Below are 13,617 nucleotides of genomic sequence, written 5' to 3'. Positions count from 1 at the left end.
GGCTGAAGATGTAAGTAAACACACAATTACGAATATTTTGAAAATCGAAAATACATGACATACGCTAATGCAAAATTGTTCGGTATTTAGCTCATGAAACGCAATGCAATAATGCTTGAGCAAACTAAGGATACCATCACTGTACCAGCGGCGTTCATGATTCGACTACTGGCATGCATTCACTCGTTGCGGAATCGTGAACGTATTCTTAATCCCGAAGAGAGCAATAATACCCCCCAGCAACCTGGGAACGCAGGCAATGAGCCAGATATTTCGATGTCGAATGAAGCTGGTGGTGTAGACTTAGAGGCTACAAATACAAATGATATTGAAGAAAGGAATAGCTCTGAATAACAAAAATAAGAAGCAAATAGGTAAATTAATGTATTAACATATGCACATGCATACCGATTATATATTAGCGGAGGTCCGAATTGATTTCATGATTTACAATATTCATTGTGTGATTTTTACATGGATAAAAACTTAGACTTTCATATTTAAATTACAAACAAAATAAAAAAGGCAGTTAATCTCATCTAATTAAATGAATGTGATAGCGTTTTTGTCGTATAATTCTGTTGAGTTTTACTTTGCTTTTGTTCAACCTTTTATGTGTTTGTAAAAACAAGCAATCGTTGTCCTAATGTAATAGAATTTTGTTTCACTTTATGAAGTTTTCTTCACTTCAATTCGAAACTTTAAACTGCTAACATCAAATAAAACTTTTTCCATTGGTTATATTATTTGGGAATTCTTCAATTCCGATGAGCTGAATTTGACGATCGGTAGTTCCGAGTCAAAATTCATCTGGATTCTCTTAATTTGGGGGAGGTTTTAACGGACGATCCACCATTTGGAGAGGAGGCTAAGGCTGAATTCCTTAAAAAGGATAAAAAAAGCCATGGAGCACCTGGTTGCGTTTGTCCACTATGATTGTCTGAGTTATATCAGGGAAAAGAAATCAGCAAAAGCAATGTGAAGTAGTCTCAATGAATCGTTTGCAAAGAAGTCAGCTCTTGGTAAGTAAGCAGCTCTCAACGCTACGTAAGCGAGAGGATGAGTCAGTGCCACCGTTTGAAGGATTGGTTCGAAATCTCAAATTATCTGGAGCTGTGATGGAAGAAACGCTCAATTTTTTATTTACCTTACCCGGAGAAATTTGACCCTCTTGTTACTGCTCTTCAAAATCTAGATGGTAAACTAGATTATAATATTACGAAGGTACGTGTAATCGCAGAAGAGACAAAACTAAATGATATGGGTATTGGAGAATGCCGTGAAAATACTGCGTTTTATAATAAAAATAATTTCAAGAGAAATATAAATTTCAAAGGAAAATGCCAACGCTGTCAGAAGTTCGGACACAAAGCCAAAGATTGTCGACAGGGAAAAGCCCAGTCTGCAGATTCAAAAGGCAGAAGAGGTGACCAAAATGTTTGCTTTATGGTTGAAAATGGTTTCAAAAAGAAACACGAATCAAAGCTAATTTTTAGGTTAGATTCTGGGGCTAGCGATTATTTGGTAAATAATAATTTATTTTTTAACAACACGAATTTTGCTACGTAGCAACTTTACACCTAAAATGCTACTCAACGTGAGCTCCCCTGATATGTCGAGAATACATGTCTTTGGTGGTAAAGCTATGGCCTGGATACCAAGTCAAAAAAGAAAGAAGCTTGATGCAAAAAGTCAAAAAGCGGTAATGATCGGTTATACTCCAAATGGGTACAGACTATGGGATGTTGTAAAACAAAGAGTCCTCACATCACGGGATATCAAGTCCGACGAAAATTGTTTTCCGTTTAAAAAGCTAGTTCCTGCGGAAGATCCTGTTTCAATTATTATAACTCACGAGCAACAAGGGGATAGTGGTGCCGAAACTCAAAATCATAACAATGATGATAGTGATGTTGTTGTCGTGAGCGAAAGTGAGAAAGAAAATCGAAATCATGATAACGATGTCAATGCACCGGATGATAAGAATAGTAACGCAAGTGAAGAAGGCGAGGATTGCTTTGCGGATAGTATTGGTAATGAGCTACCGGATGCCGTGGCCAAAGAAGGCGAAACCTTCCCGGTAAGCTTCTTGATTTCTTCACCAGTTGTACTGCCGATATTGCATCAAATTTTCCCCTAGATGTTCCTGAAAATTTTAAGGATATTTATGGAATATTTCTCAAAGAAGAAATATACATGTCCCTGCCAGAAGGGGTTATTAGTGATGACAAAGGAAAAGCTTGCAAACTTATAAAGTCTATTTACTGTCTCAAACACGCCCCCAGATGTTGGAACCAGGAATTTAATTTTGAAGTTGGGCTTTAGCCGTTCCAAGCACGACTATTGCCTTTACACAAAAAAGGGCAAGCTTGGTGACTTACTAATACTTGTGCTATATGCTGGCGACCTACTTATTGCTGGAAATAAGTTATCTACAATAGACGACCTTAAAAAAGAATTAACAAAGAGGTTTGAGATGTCAGATTGTGGTCCATTAAGATATTTCTTGAGTATGAAAATTGAAAATTCAAAAAATGGTGTGCAACTATCTCAACAAGCAAACATTGAAAAACTTTTGGAATGTCAGAGTGCAACCCAGTGAAAAGTCTAATGGAGGAAAATATGCATTTGATTTCTAGAGAAGACACAAGTTCTTTGGAAAAAACCATACAGAGAGCTTTTGGGTAGCCTCATGTATATAATGCTATGTGTACGACCCGATATTTGCTTTGCTGTTGGATATATGGGCAGGTTTCAACAAAACCCACCTGAGCAACACTGGCAAGCCCTAAAGAGGATCGTGCGGTATATAAAAGGTACAAAAACGCTACGTTTGGAGTTTAGAAATGGAAATGGTTTGTCATTAGTTGAATATGCATATACCAGTATTAATTACTCGTACGTTACCCACCAAAAAACAAAAATCGAACCAAATATACATAGCGCACTTTGCAAGTGGACTACTCAAATATGCTGCATCCATTTCAGCTCTCAAAGCAAATAAAAAAATAAAATAAAAAAAAACAGTGGAAATAAAGTCGAAAGCTCACGATAAACTGCAAATTAAATTATGAATCCGGCGGGTAAACATGATCATTGGCATTTATTATTAAAAGAGTGAACAACGCAATCGGTGTTTTAAAATTTTAACCTGAAAAATTGCCTTATAATAAAATACGCCAAGCCGGATCCATCTCCACATTAATTTATGTATTTATATGTATGTATATCTGAATACATATTTATGTAAATATTTGTATAATGTCAATTCATATGCTTTTCACTCGTCACTCCATGAAATTTGTATATATTTATCTTATATGTATTTCGACTTAAACATTAACTGCATTATGCAGAGCTGTCTTGTCATCCACTATAATATTTGCTGCCGCAGTTGCCGCATTCGAACTTAGTAGTTGTTTAGTCGATGAACTTGACGAATAGCTGTCACTAGAACTGCGGGTAGACGCTGCATTCCCGCTTATTGGATTGTCCAACATGTCTTTATCAAGCGAGGACAAACATCAGTTCTACAAAACTAACTGCAACATAGACAGATACTCACCTGGTAGAGAACTGACATTGCATTTCATTTCCCCTACTACATTGTTGGGTATTCCTACGCTGCCGGGGTTGCTTCCTGGTCCAACTATATTGCCCACTGATGTTGACTTCTTATGTAAATTCTTTTTTACTAAACTGTTGGCCCCTTTAAAACTACCAGCATTCCCCTTCAGGCTGCCCAACTTGTCTCCGCTCTTAGGTCGTTCACGTTCTGGACATAGGGGACTTAAAATAGAATTCTGCGTGTCTTCGGGTGTATAGTAATCAGAGTCGTCAGCATTGACGGCTGTGGTCTCAATATTACCACAAGATGTGTTGTCAGTGCTCCCACTCAAATCTGGGCGTTTATTTTTTTTTCAACGATACAGTAGTTTTCATTTCCAAACCTTCTTCGGCCTCGTTATCACTGCCATTGGTGATGACCACTTCCTTGTTTCGTGATGTATTTATTTTTTGTTTACTATTCGGAGAAAGTAGCGGTGATAGCTTCTCATTTTCACTGTCATCCTCTTCCATATCATTTTGTGATGATGTAGAATTTGCACTGTTCGTATTTGAAGCACGTTTCACCTTGGGCACCTTCAAACTGTGGCGCTCATTAATAATTTGCAACTTATCTTGTGAATGGTTTGATTTCGTTTGTTTTTCTAATTTGTCTGTTGGCAGCGATTTTTTGTTAACAACCCCCACATGCCCTGCAGCAGTTCCAGAAGATGTTGTGTTGTTCACATTAACTTCATTTGTTACTTCTACAACAGAGAGCGCTTGACTATTTACGTTGTTAGTACCAGTAATGGTGCCCACTTCACTTGTATTAGTTGAAGTTGAGGCGTTCTTTTTTATTTTGGATCGCCGTTGATTTGGCTTTAGTGGTGAGGTGGCCTTATGGTTATCTGCCGCCAATGCTGCGGTATGAGTAACACCGTCAATCATGTCGCTATCATTTGTTCGCGGTCGTCCTACAAATTGTGGAGGTCCATTGAGTGCTTCTATTAGTGATACTGGAATGTAGCCCGGCGGTATGTGTTGATCGCATGGGGCTGGTTCACCTGGGGCAGACGTGGGTGTATTTTGATGAATTGTATGAGAACTTACGCCTTTTTGCACGGCTCGGATTTGTAAAAGTGCCCGAAAAGGGGCACGACAAATAGGGCAATTATTTGCCTGGTATCGTAGAGAATCTGCGCACGAATTACACAAACACAGATGTCTACAGGGTAATATGAGTGTGTCACGGGTTTCACTCATACAAATAACGCATTCACTGCCATGATCGTCGATTTCTTCATCGATTGAGCTTTTGTTGACTGCCTATATATGTACAGTAAAATAGAAAAACATACATATGCAAGCATTGAAAAAGAATTTGGAAACAAATCAAATATTAAACTATCTCTTTATTGACATACCTTGTTTTCGATCCCATAGATTTCTTGCAGAAGATAGCAGAGGCCATCGACAAAAATTTTTTGTTTAAGAGCACGCAAGACGTAGCTGTTAGTTTCTGGATGATGATCAATAACACATATTGTTGTATGCGACTGGCGGCAGTCTTCGTTACCTTCCTCCACGACACAATGAATAGCAACTGGGTACTGTTCCTTCGTAGGGTTGTAGATAAAATCATCTTCAGGAATTAATTGGGGATTGAAAACGTGACCCGTCTGAGAGAAGAACTGATTTATGCCTTTTTCATAGTGATACGTTTCGGAAGTTAAGCCATCTCGTGGCACAAGAGTCACACCGCTGGGACTCACTTCTTCGGTACAAAAATAATAAATCGTAATGGCGCATTTCGCATCCGAATCAAAAGTAAACTCAATATTGTATAAACACGGTGCGTGTTGCCCATTGCCATCTCCACTTCCACCTAGTTCGTTGGTGGTTGCATGGCCGTCAATGTTATCTATGTTGGAATTTGAAGATGATATTTCGTGTTTTTCTGGGGAAACTCGAACAAAACGGACTGATTCCTTGCGTATATTTACTAGACTTTTAAGAGTTTTTGTTGGTTCACTGGCTTGTGGAGGTGGATACGGAAATGCGGTTGGTCGGCAGCCCAGAAAATTCAAGTCGGCATTTTCGCCAAATAGGTACGATTCTGGTTGGGGCGTGTCAAAGCGCTCTCCGCCCATAATAAAGTGACTGCCGAAAAAATTACCTGATCGCGGAGGATACTTGTATGCATGAGTTGAATTGCGTTGCTCAGCTTCTTCCACAGCACCATTCTGTCTGCTCGTAAATGCACCCATGAATTGAAATATTTGCGTGATATACCAGTAAAAAGAGGTTCAGAAAGTGATTTGGACCCTACTTTCATAAATATAACCAAATCAATTCTGATAAATTTACTTATACTTATGCATTTATTACACACTTTCACTTTATTTTAAAAGAACTCAGCTCAAAAATAAAAACTTTCTTCGCTAAGAGATTGCAAAATTAGTTAAAATTTTCACTTGTATCGATTGAAAAATATTTATAGTACACAAGAGGTGTGTTCAACCCTACGAATGATAGAATACAAGAGCTTTGTAGTGATAGACCGATACCAGTACCGAGTACAGAATATCGATACTTTTCAAGAGTACTGAGTAGCTTCGAGAACTCGATACTTTTTGTCCAGTACCGAGTTAAGATCGCGAATACTAAAAAGTATCGACGAGTTAAAAACTTTTTTAAGCATTACACAAATATATCCAATATGAATGTCGTGGAAATGAATATAGCGCTCATTTACTTCAATACTGGCATAACTCGAAAATCCCGATACTCGAGAAAATCGGATTTATGGCTGTGAATTTAGGTTATGGTTGTGAAAAAATAAAAATGCTCTAACCTAAAAACTACTATTAAAAACAGTTGAAAAATCAGTAGAATTAATAAATTACACATATTTTATTCAACATTTTTATAATTTTATATAAAGTCGCCAAAAAACGCATCACACGGCGACACTTGATTGGTTTGACAGCACTTGCAGCAAAAATTAAAATTGCTAGAGCAAGTTGAAATTATTTCTCGAAAGGTATTTGCATAGTTTCAGTTGCAGTTACACCTTGCAATTTTTATTTCCGAAATGGATTTCTGAAAATCTGCAAAAAGGACGTTCTGGCTGCTTACACGAAAAAGTAGACTTTCAATTTCGCATTTTGACAGCAAAACGCGTATAAAAAGCGCTTGCGTTGTCACGTTTAACCGCACCTTAACAGCTACTTTATTCTCCGTAAGTCCCCTTTCAGACACGTCAAGTCTTGCTTTCAAGTCTGCTCGTTCGTTGGTGAAGGAGGTGGGAAGAGAGGGGAAGAGTACAGATACCTCCGCACCGTCAATTCGTTTCAAGTTTTCTTGTTCTCTTTTGATCTTTTCGCTGCTTCCCATTTAAAGATCCATGGACTTGAATTCAATAAAACTTGACGCGTGTGGAAGCAAAGAGAACACACAAAAGATAATGCGATAAAAATTGCTTTCAAGACTTGACGTGTCTGAAAGGGGACTAACTCAAGGAAAAGTTAATACGGCTTTCACTAATTGAGCATGATGCAATAATACAAGGTGGTATCAATTGTGACAGCTCGATTTGACACTGCCTTAGCTCAGTAGAACGAGAAGAAAAACGGGAAGAAATTAAGCCCCATTTGGGGAAAATATATTAAATTTCACATTGTTTCCTAAACAAAATTTGCTTTTTTATAGTATATTCGCAATGAAATAAAATAAGATAAAATACCTTTTTAAGAAAAAAAGTGTGTATACTGAGCAAAAATAAAAAAAAATATTCAACTATATTATTAGGCAAAGAATTGTTAAAGAAGTAACACTGTCTCACCTAAGGCAGTCAATATGGCGGAATTAGAGCGAGAAGTTGCCAACTGATAACACCTGTATTATTGCATCATGCTAATTGAGGATGTCATGGGAAAAAGCAAGAATGATAGAATGTTCGCTGCACCGTGGATGAACAATCGATGTTTCTATTGTAAGACTGTGTTTATACACGGAAACTTTAATCGACGCGATTTTTCACATTCGCTTTCTCGTTTCATTTACACGCGGCGACTTCTTTGTACGCAATTGTTGTTGTCAGCTGTGGACCGTTAACTTAAGGCTCCGCCAGATAAACATTTCGCGTCAACGCATATGATTGCGTTGCCGTATCAGACAAAAAAAGGAGCCAGATAAACACCTTGACGCACATAAGAAAATCAGCTGTTTGTATAGCGTTGTGTTATTCTTAAATTGAAAGTAATATTTATTAAATATAAAATGGAGAGCTCAAAAGTTGAAAAGCGATCGTTATGGTCCTTCTGTTGGTCAAAGCCGGTGAATGCCTTAAGGCATTATATGGCCGTCGAAAATATTGGGTACGACCGGTGTTGAGAAATCGCAACACTCATGGATTTTTCGCAAACAATTTTTGCTTTCCGGAGGAATTTAAAAGGACAATTAGGATGGAGAAAAATATTTTTGACTTGCTCCTTAATTTAATGAAGGAGCGCTTAACGAAGCACTCCAACAGGCCTTCTATTTCTACAGAATGTCGACTCTACCTGACCCTTGCGTAAGTACATATATTCACATGTAGTATGTTCAAAATTTATTACGTTCAAAATGATTGTGATTATTTTCTGGAAATGCTCTAACTATATTAAAGGTATTTGGTTCATGGCGGAAGACTTTCAATTTTTTAACTGAAACCGGTGGTGAACACTCAAAAAACGGCACCAAGAGGGGCTTAGCATGAATGAAAAAAACGGAATAGATTTGAAGTCAAGCGGAGTAGAGGAGAAGATTTCAAATTTTTTCAAAAATCGGAGTAAATCTAATTGATTTTAGTCGAGTCCAAACACTGGTAGGGAACGAATTCTTCACATTTTAACGCTAATGACCCACAGATGGCGGGCAAACACAGGGTTGTATCAGACTTTCGACGTGGTTTCGAGTTGGTTAGCTTTTAACCATCTCAGTGAAATGGTTAAGTGCTGTCATTTTTATATGGCGAAACTACGCTAAATCAAGTGGGTTATCGGGATAACCAACTCAATAGCCATAACTACACGGTAAGCTTCGGTGGGGACATGGTATTACGCACGTACGTATGACGTTTACGACAATCTTTTACCCAGGCGACGATATGATAATGGGCCTTATGAATAAAAACTAAGCAATTGCTTCTTCTTAAAATTTCAGACCGTTTACTTAAATTTATTTGAATACGTCGAGTAAAAGGTTTGAAATTTTAAGAAGCAATTGCTTAGTTTTTATTCATAAGGTCCAAAGGCTTTTGCATAGTCAAAGTTTTGCATCGTATTTTTATCGGTCTACACGTGCGGGATATCGCATGCGTCGTCACGCGAACGAGACTTTCCTGCACGTGAAGACGGTCGGTGATACATTCTCAATTGTCAACCTTTATTCCAACGCAAGTTAACAGACAATCGATATTGGGATAATTGGAAACAATCGATGCTATCGGTAGTGCCATTTATTGTGTTCCATCTCTATTCAAATCCCTGTGAGTCGATTTATTTTTGACGTTCAGAACGAGGAGTCAAAACAAAACTATGGAAAAGGAAATGTTTAATCCAACATCATCAATAGTCACAGCTTTGTGCTCATATTTACTTGAAAAACCGATTCTATTTCCTGCAGCAGACCTACCGAAAAATGTATTCAGTTTCATTCGTGTACATAGAGAAAAATTGGAACCCCATGGCGAATTCAGCTTTCCCTGTAGTCTAGATTTATGGAAGAACTGTTGTAAGGAAACAGGCTACAAGATTCGTGAAGTTGCATTTGCAATGTTTACGGAGGGGGAGGAAGATACTTCTAATGCAGCAAAACAAAAGTTTCTGAATGCGGCTGCATGCTGGGAATTTCCAATTGAACGAATACGTATTGATAAAGAGCGTTGTTTCTTGTTTCTACAGCGGCGTGTAGCAATGGGAATGCTGCTTCGAGAAGTGTTAAAAGAAAAAACTCATACACGAAGATATGGCAACCTAAAAAAGGATCCTAACCTTTGTGTATTGATAAGCTCTACTAAACAACCAGAAGAGGAAGTTAAAGAACTATCGTTTTATCGTGCAAAACTTTTAGAAGCAATTTTGCGCAGAGTTTTAGAATACTCCCAGTGGACTGTGGTAACAGAAGAGGACGGTATCGATGCCAAAAAAGGTAATGGTCCATCTGTTTTGCAATTGACTGTAACAAGTACTGCTGGCAAACCATTGCCACATCCAACGGTTATTCCCCCTAGTAAGTTGAGATACGCAACAATACGTAGTGGTTTAGTCATTGATCCGCTTACCGGAAAAATGACCAAATTGAAAACCAGTGAGTACCTAAGGTATACTATCATTTACATACACATACATACATATATACATATCGCATACCTTCCTCAAAATAGGTACAACTCAAAAAGAGGTAAAAGAGTAATTTTCTAGTTAGAAAATATAATCATAAAGAAAAAAACTTGCATTAATTGGAGACGGATTGGCGGCCGCTGTGGTGTAGTGGTAAGCAGTGCGCGCTTCCACTCCGCAGGGTCTGGTTTCAAAAGGTTTTTTCTTAACAGCGGTCACCCCTCGGCAGGCAATAGTTGTGTTTTTTTACAAATTATCCAGTAACTTGCCAGTAACTCTCCAGTAACTTTATTTCTAAGAATTCGCTCTCATAGAAAACATTTGCAAAAAAGTACGCGAACGCTTTTCCAGTAATAATTTGCAAGTTTCATGAACAGCTGATAAATTGGTTGTTTATTCGCAGCAAATTCCTTATAAAACAATATATTTTGTATTTAAATAGGTTTATTGTGTGAAATTCAACAATAAAAAGCCACGAAAAGTTTCCTTATTAGTTTAAATTTCATCCAGCAACATGCGATCAGCTGTTTTTCGTACTGGCAAATTCTTACAAGTAAAAATTTATCCAGTAAAATCCAGTAAAAACTTGCAACTTCAGCTGTCATTTTTCGCTCTCTCAATTTCCCCTACTTTGCAAGTTTTTGCGTACGAAAACGCCAAAACATGAAAATTCGTAAAAACTTTTACTGGATTTTACTGGAAATGAGTAAAAAAACGCAACTAATGGCAGACCTCCGATTGTATTTCTGACATGAAAAACAGATTCTCATAAAAATACAATCGCCGTTCGCAGTCTGCGTAAAACAGTAGGTCTCTCCCCTTTGTGTGACAACATCAAAGCGCACGCTACAAATCGGAGGAGAAGCTCGGCCAAGCACTAAAATATGTGTAAGCGCCAATTTATTATTATTAAATCCTGCGAAATGATTTATGCAAAAAATCTACATAAATAACTATATTTTAAGTTGTGCCTCTTTTGAAGAGGGTGTGCGATATGTATGCCTATATATATGCCCATGATGTATATTCTATTTTACAGTTGTCGTTCGAATGATATGTGTTTAATGGCTATGCACAAATATGGTGTTCGGGTAAAAGACGATTCAAGGTTTAACGCGTTATTGACGCGCTTAGGTGCAGCGGCAGTCACTGTTGACTTAATGGAAGTACGTTTTTCAAGTCCAGTACAAATAATTCGAAGTGGAAAAGGAAGCACAAAAGGTACATAAAAATGTGCATGCATACATATCGTGTCCTAATCAGTGCGAAAGACACTATTTGAAACTTTAGATATTTCGTTACTTGGCTCTCTCAAACGTTCATATACCAAAGTCCCATTTCAAAAAATACCAGATTTATTAGTGTTTTTAACCGACTCCAAAAAAGGAGGAAGGTTTTCAATTTTTTATGTATGCCACTGGATAAGTTTGGACGTTTTCGATATTGTTTTGTTTTTATCGGAAAGGTGTTACCTCAAGGGTGGTTCCACACTACTATGGCTTAGTTACGATCATTGTATCATGAAGAAATTAATGGTATTCATTGAACTCAGTGGTTACGAAATTTCAAAAGAAAATCGGTAAAGTAATGCTGCGCCCACAGAGGAGTATTTGCATAGTAAAACCGGTTAAAGTTATTTTATGTGTTTTTCTACGCAGTAATTAAATAAATCATGAAAATTAACCATAATAAGGGATTTATAGAATACAAATTACTAATTACACTTATCTTAGGATCATTATCGTCAAAAATTTAGTTATATTCAGTTACCATAAGTCCACAAAAAACTTTTTCAGAAAAAGACAAGAACGCAATTCCTTTCCTACTAGAACATACATATTTATCGACGAGTTCGGATATGCACTTCGTCCTTATAGACCGACTCTTGATTGCGAATAACTGCGAATTGTGCAAAAATTTTCGTTACTGAAGTTATGATGCTTTTTCAAATTCAATTAAATAAATAACTTAAAAATAAAAAAGAATTCGGTAAATTGTTTTAAGGACATAATCGTTCTCGCCGAAGCCGATTGGAGACAATTGGCCAGATTTATAATTAAAGGGTATTCGGAATTCGTTTTCTTATATTTTTAAGTTGTTAAGTCAGATGAAGAAAAAAAAAAAACTAGCGATGGATCGGGGTTTTTCATGGATCTTTGACGAATGGTATTCAATAGTTACGTAACTTTTACCAAATTAAAGGACAAACTTATACCTGTTAATGCGATTAATCTTACAACTAAACATTGAACATTTCTGTAAATGAAATCCAAAATTACAATTTTACGGCTCAACGTGTTGCGTCCTTCAAAAATCAAAATAGAGCACATGCGAGCAAATTATTTTTCTTTAATTGCTCAAAGATAACTGTATTTACATATATTGCAAGGAACAAAACTTTAACAAACCTTGATAAGTAAACAAAAATACCAATTTTTAAAAATATTCAACCAAAATAACTAATTTTGAATTTTCTAAAAGAGGGCATATTACAAGCAGTTTACATAAATTTAGTCTTAAGTGATAGAAATGGCCCTATTCGTCCATGTTCAAAAGGTGTTTTTTTGAAAAAAGTCTTCAGTCAGAAACAGGTAGAACGACTGAAAGCGTGGAGAAAAAAAAACTATCACAACATTGACTATTTTCAGGTTTACATATGTCAAATGGAAAGCAGCGGAGGGAGTTTTCATGGCCATCATTCAGTAGATCAGGTATTTAGCTTTAGGAATAGTATCTTTTGCTGGACTTTTGCAACAATTGGTAAATCTGACTTTAGACCGATTTTTCTGCATAACTACTCCTATGTGCGCCGTGAAGATATCTTTCACATTTTTTTTTTTAAGAAATCGTACAGAAAGTTTATTTTTATAAGATTTTCTTTGAAATTCCCATTTGCGTTACTCCTAAAGATTTCGTTAAAATTTCGGGAACTTTCGTTAGTAGGGGATATATGTACATAATATTTATTTATACTGCAGCAAACTAAATGAACGTTAATGCTTTCATTTAACAGGCGCTGCATTTATTTTGTATAACTCCGCGCGGCTTGAATCATTGCTTCGGCGATTTGATGAAAAAGTGGAAAACGGTGACTATGGAGACCTGCCCTCCCTGGATAATATTGATTGGACTTTACTTGACGAAGAAGTAAATGGCTTCTTTACATTTACCGCGAATTCTGTACACTTGACAGGTTCTTAATTTTGACTATTTGTCAAAAGAACTACGACTAAAACTATGCTGCAAAAAAATTTAATTTTAGGCGCTTTAAAAATGCACAACAAATTTAGTAAAATACAGACGAAGTCTTAGCGGCATAGTTTAATGCGAAAATGTTTGAAAATAGAGCTGGATTATTTGTCAAGTGCACAGAATAGCAATCTAACATCAATCGAAAGAAACTGTAAAAAAAAACGAGAATTTTCTATTCTAGGAAGAATGGCAACTAGTGTTTAGCTATATATTTGCATTTCCGAACTTAATTGAAAACTGTTTGGAACGGATAGAAAAAGGGATATGTGCCGTTCACACTATCATTCGATTTCTTGGAGATTTGGCTTCGCTCTTCAGTGTCTATTATCGACGCATACGCATTCTGACTGTAAGCGATATTTGAAAATATTAAATGGAGTTATCTGTTTTTTACTATATTCTTTACATTTGTAGCAAGAAACGCGTAAACACT

At 36.8% G+C, this 13,617-nt stretch overlaps 1 protein-coding gene and 1 pseudogene across 1 annotated transcript; one reads left to right on the top strand and one right to left on the bottom strand.

The window, feature by feature from the left end:
* Positions 1-3,189: 3,189 nt before the first annotated feature.
* Positions 3,190-6,091, bottom strand: LOC118750668 (annotated as a pseudogene).
* Positions 6,092-8,866: 2,775 nt separating this feature from the next.
* On the top strand, positions 8,867-13,610 carry LOC118750665 (the record flags this gene model as incomplete). Its single annotated transcript, XM_036485398.1, is given in 5 exon segments — positions 8,867-9,913; positions 10,972-11,153; positions 12,946-13,079; positions 13,366-13,533; positions 13,599-13,610. Coding segments are annotated over 5 exon segments (1,281 nt in total), but the record flags the coding sequence as incomplete, so codon positions are not given.
* Positions 13,611-13,617: the final 7 nt, after the last annotated feature.

The sequence above is a fragment of the Rhagoletis pomonella genome, unplaced genomic scaffold (assembly GCF_013731165.1).
Source record: "Rhagoletis pomonella isolate Grant_MI unplaced genomic scaffold, Rhpom_1.0 Rhpom_scaffold_00348, whole genome shotgun sequence".
NCBI lineage: Eukaryota > Metazoa > Arthropoda > Insecta > Diptera > Tephritidae > Rhagoletis > Rhagoletis pomonella.
The sequence above is the reverse complement of the archived record's forward strand: the minus strand, read 5'-3'. Positions and strand labels throughout refer to the sequence as shown.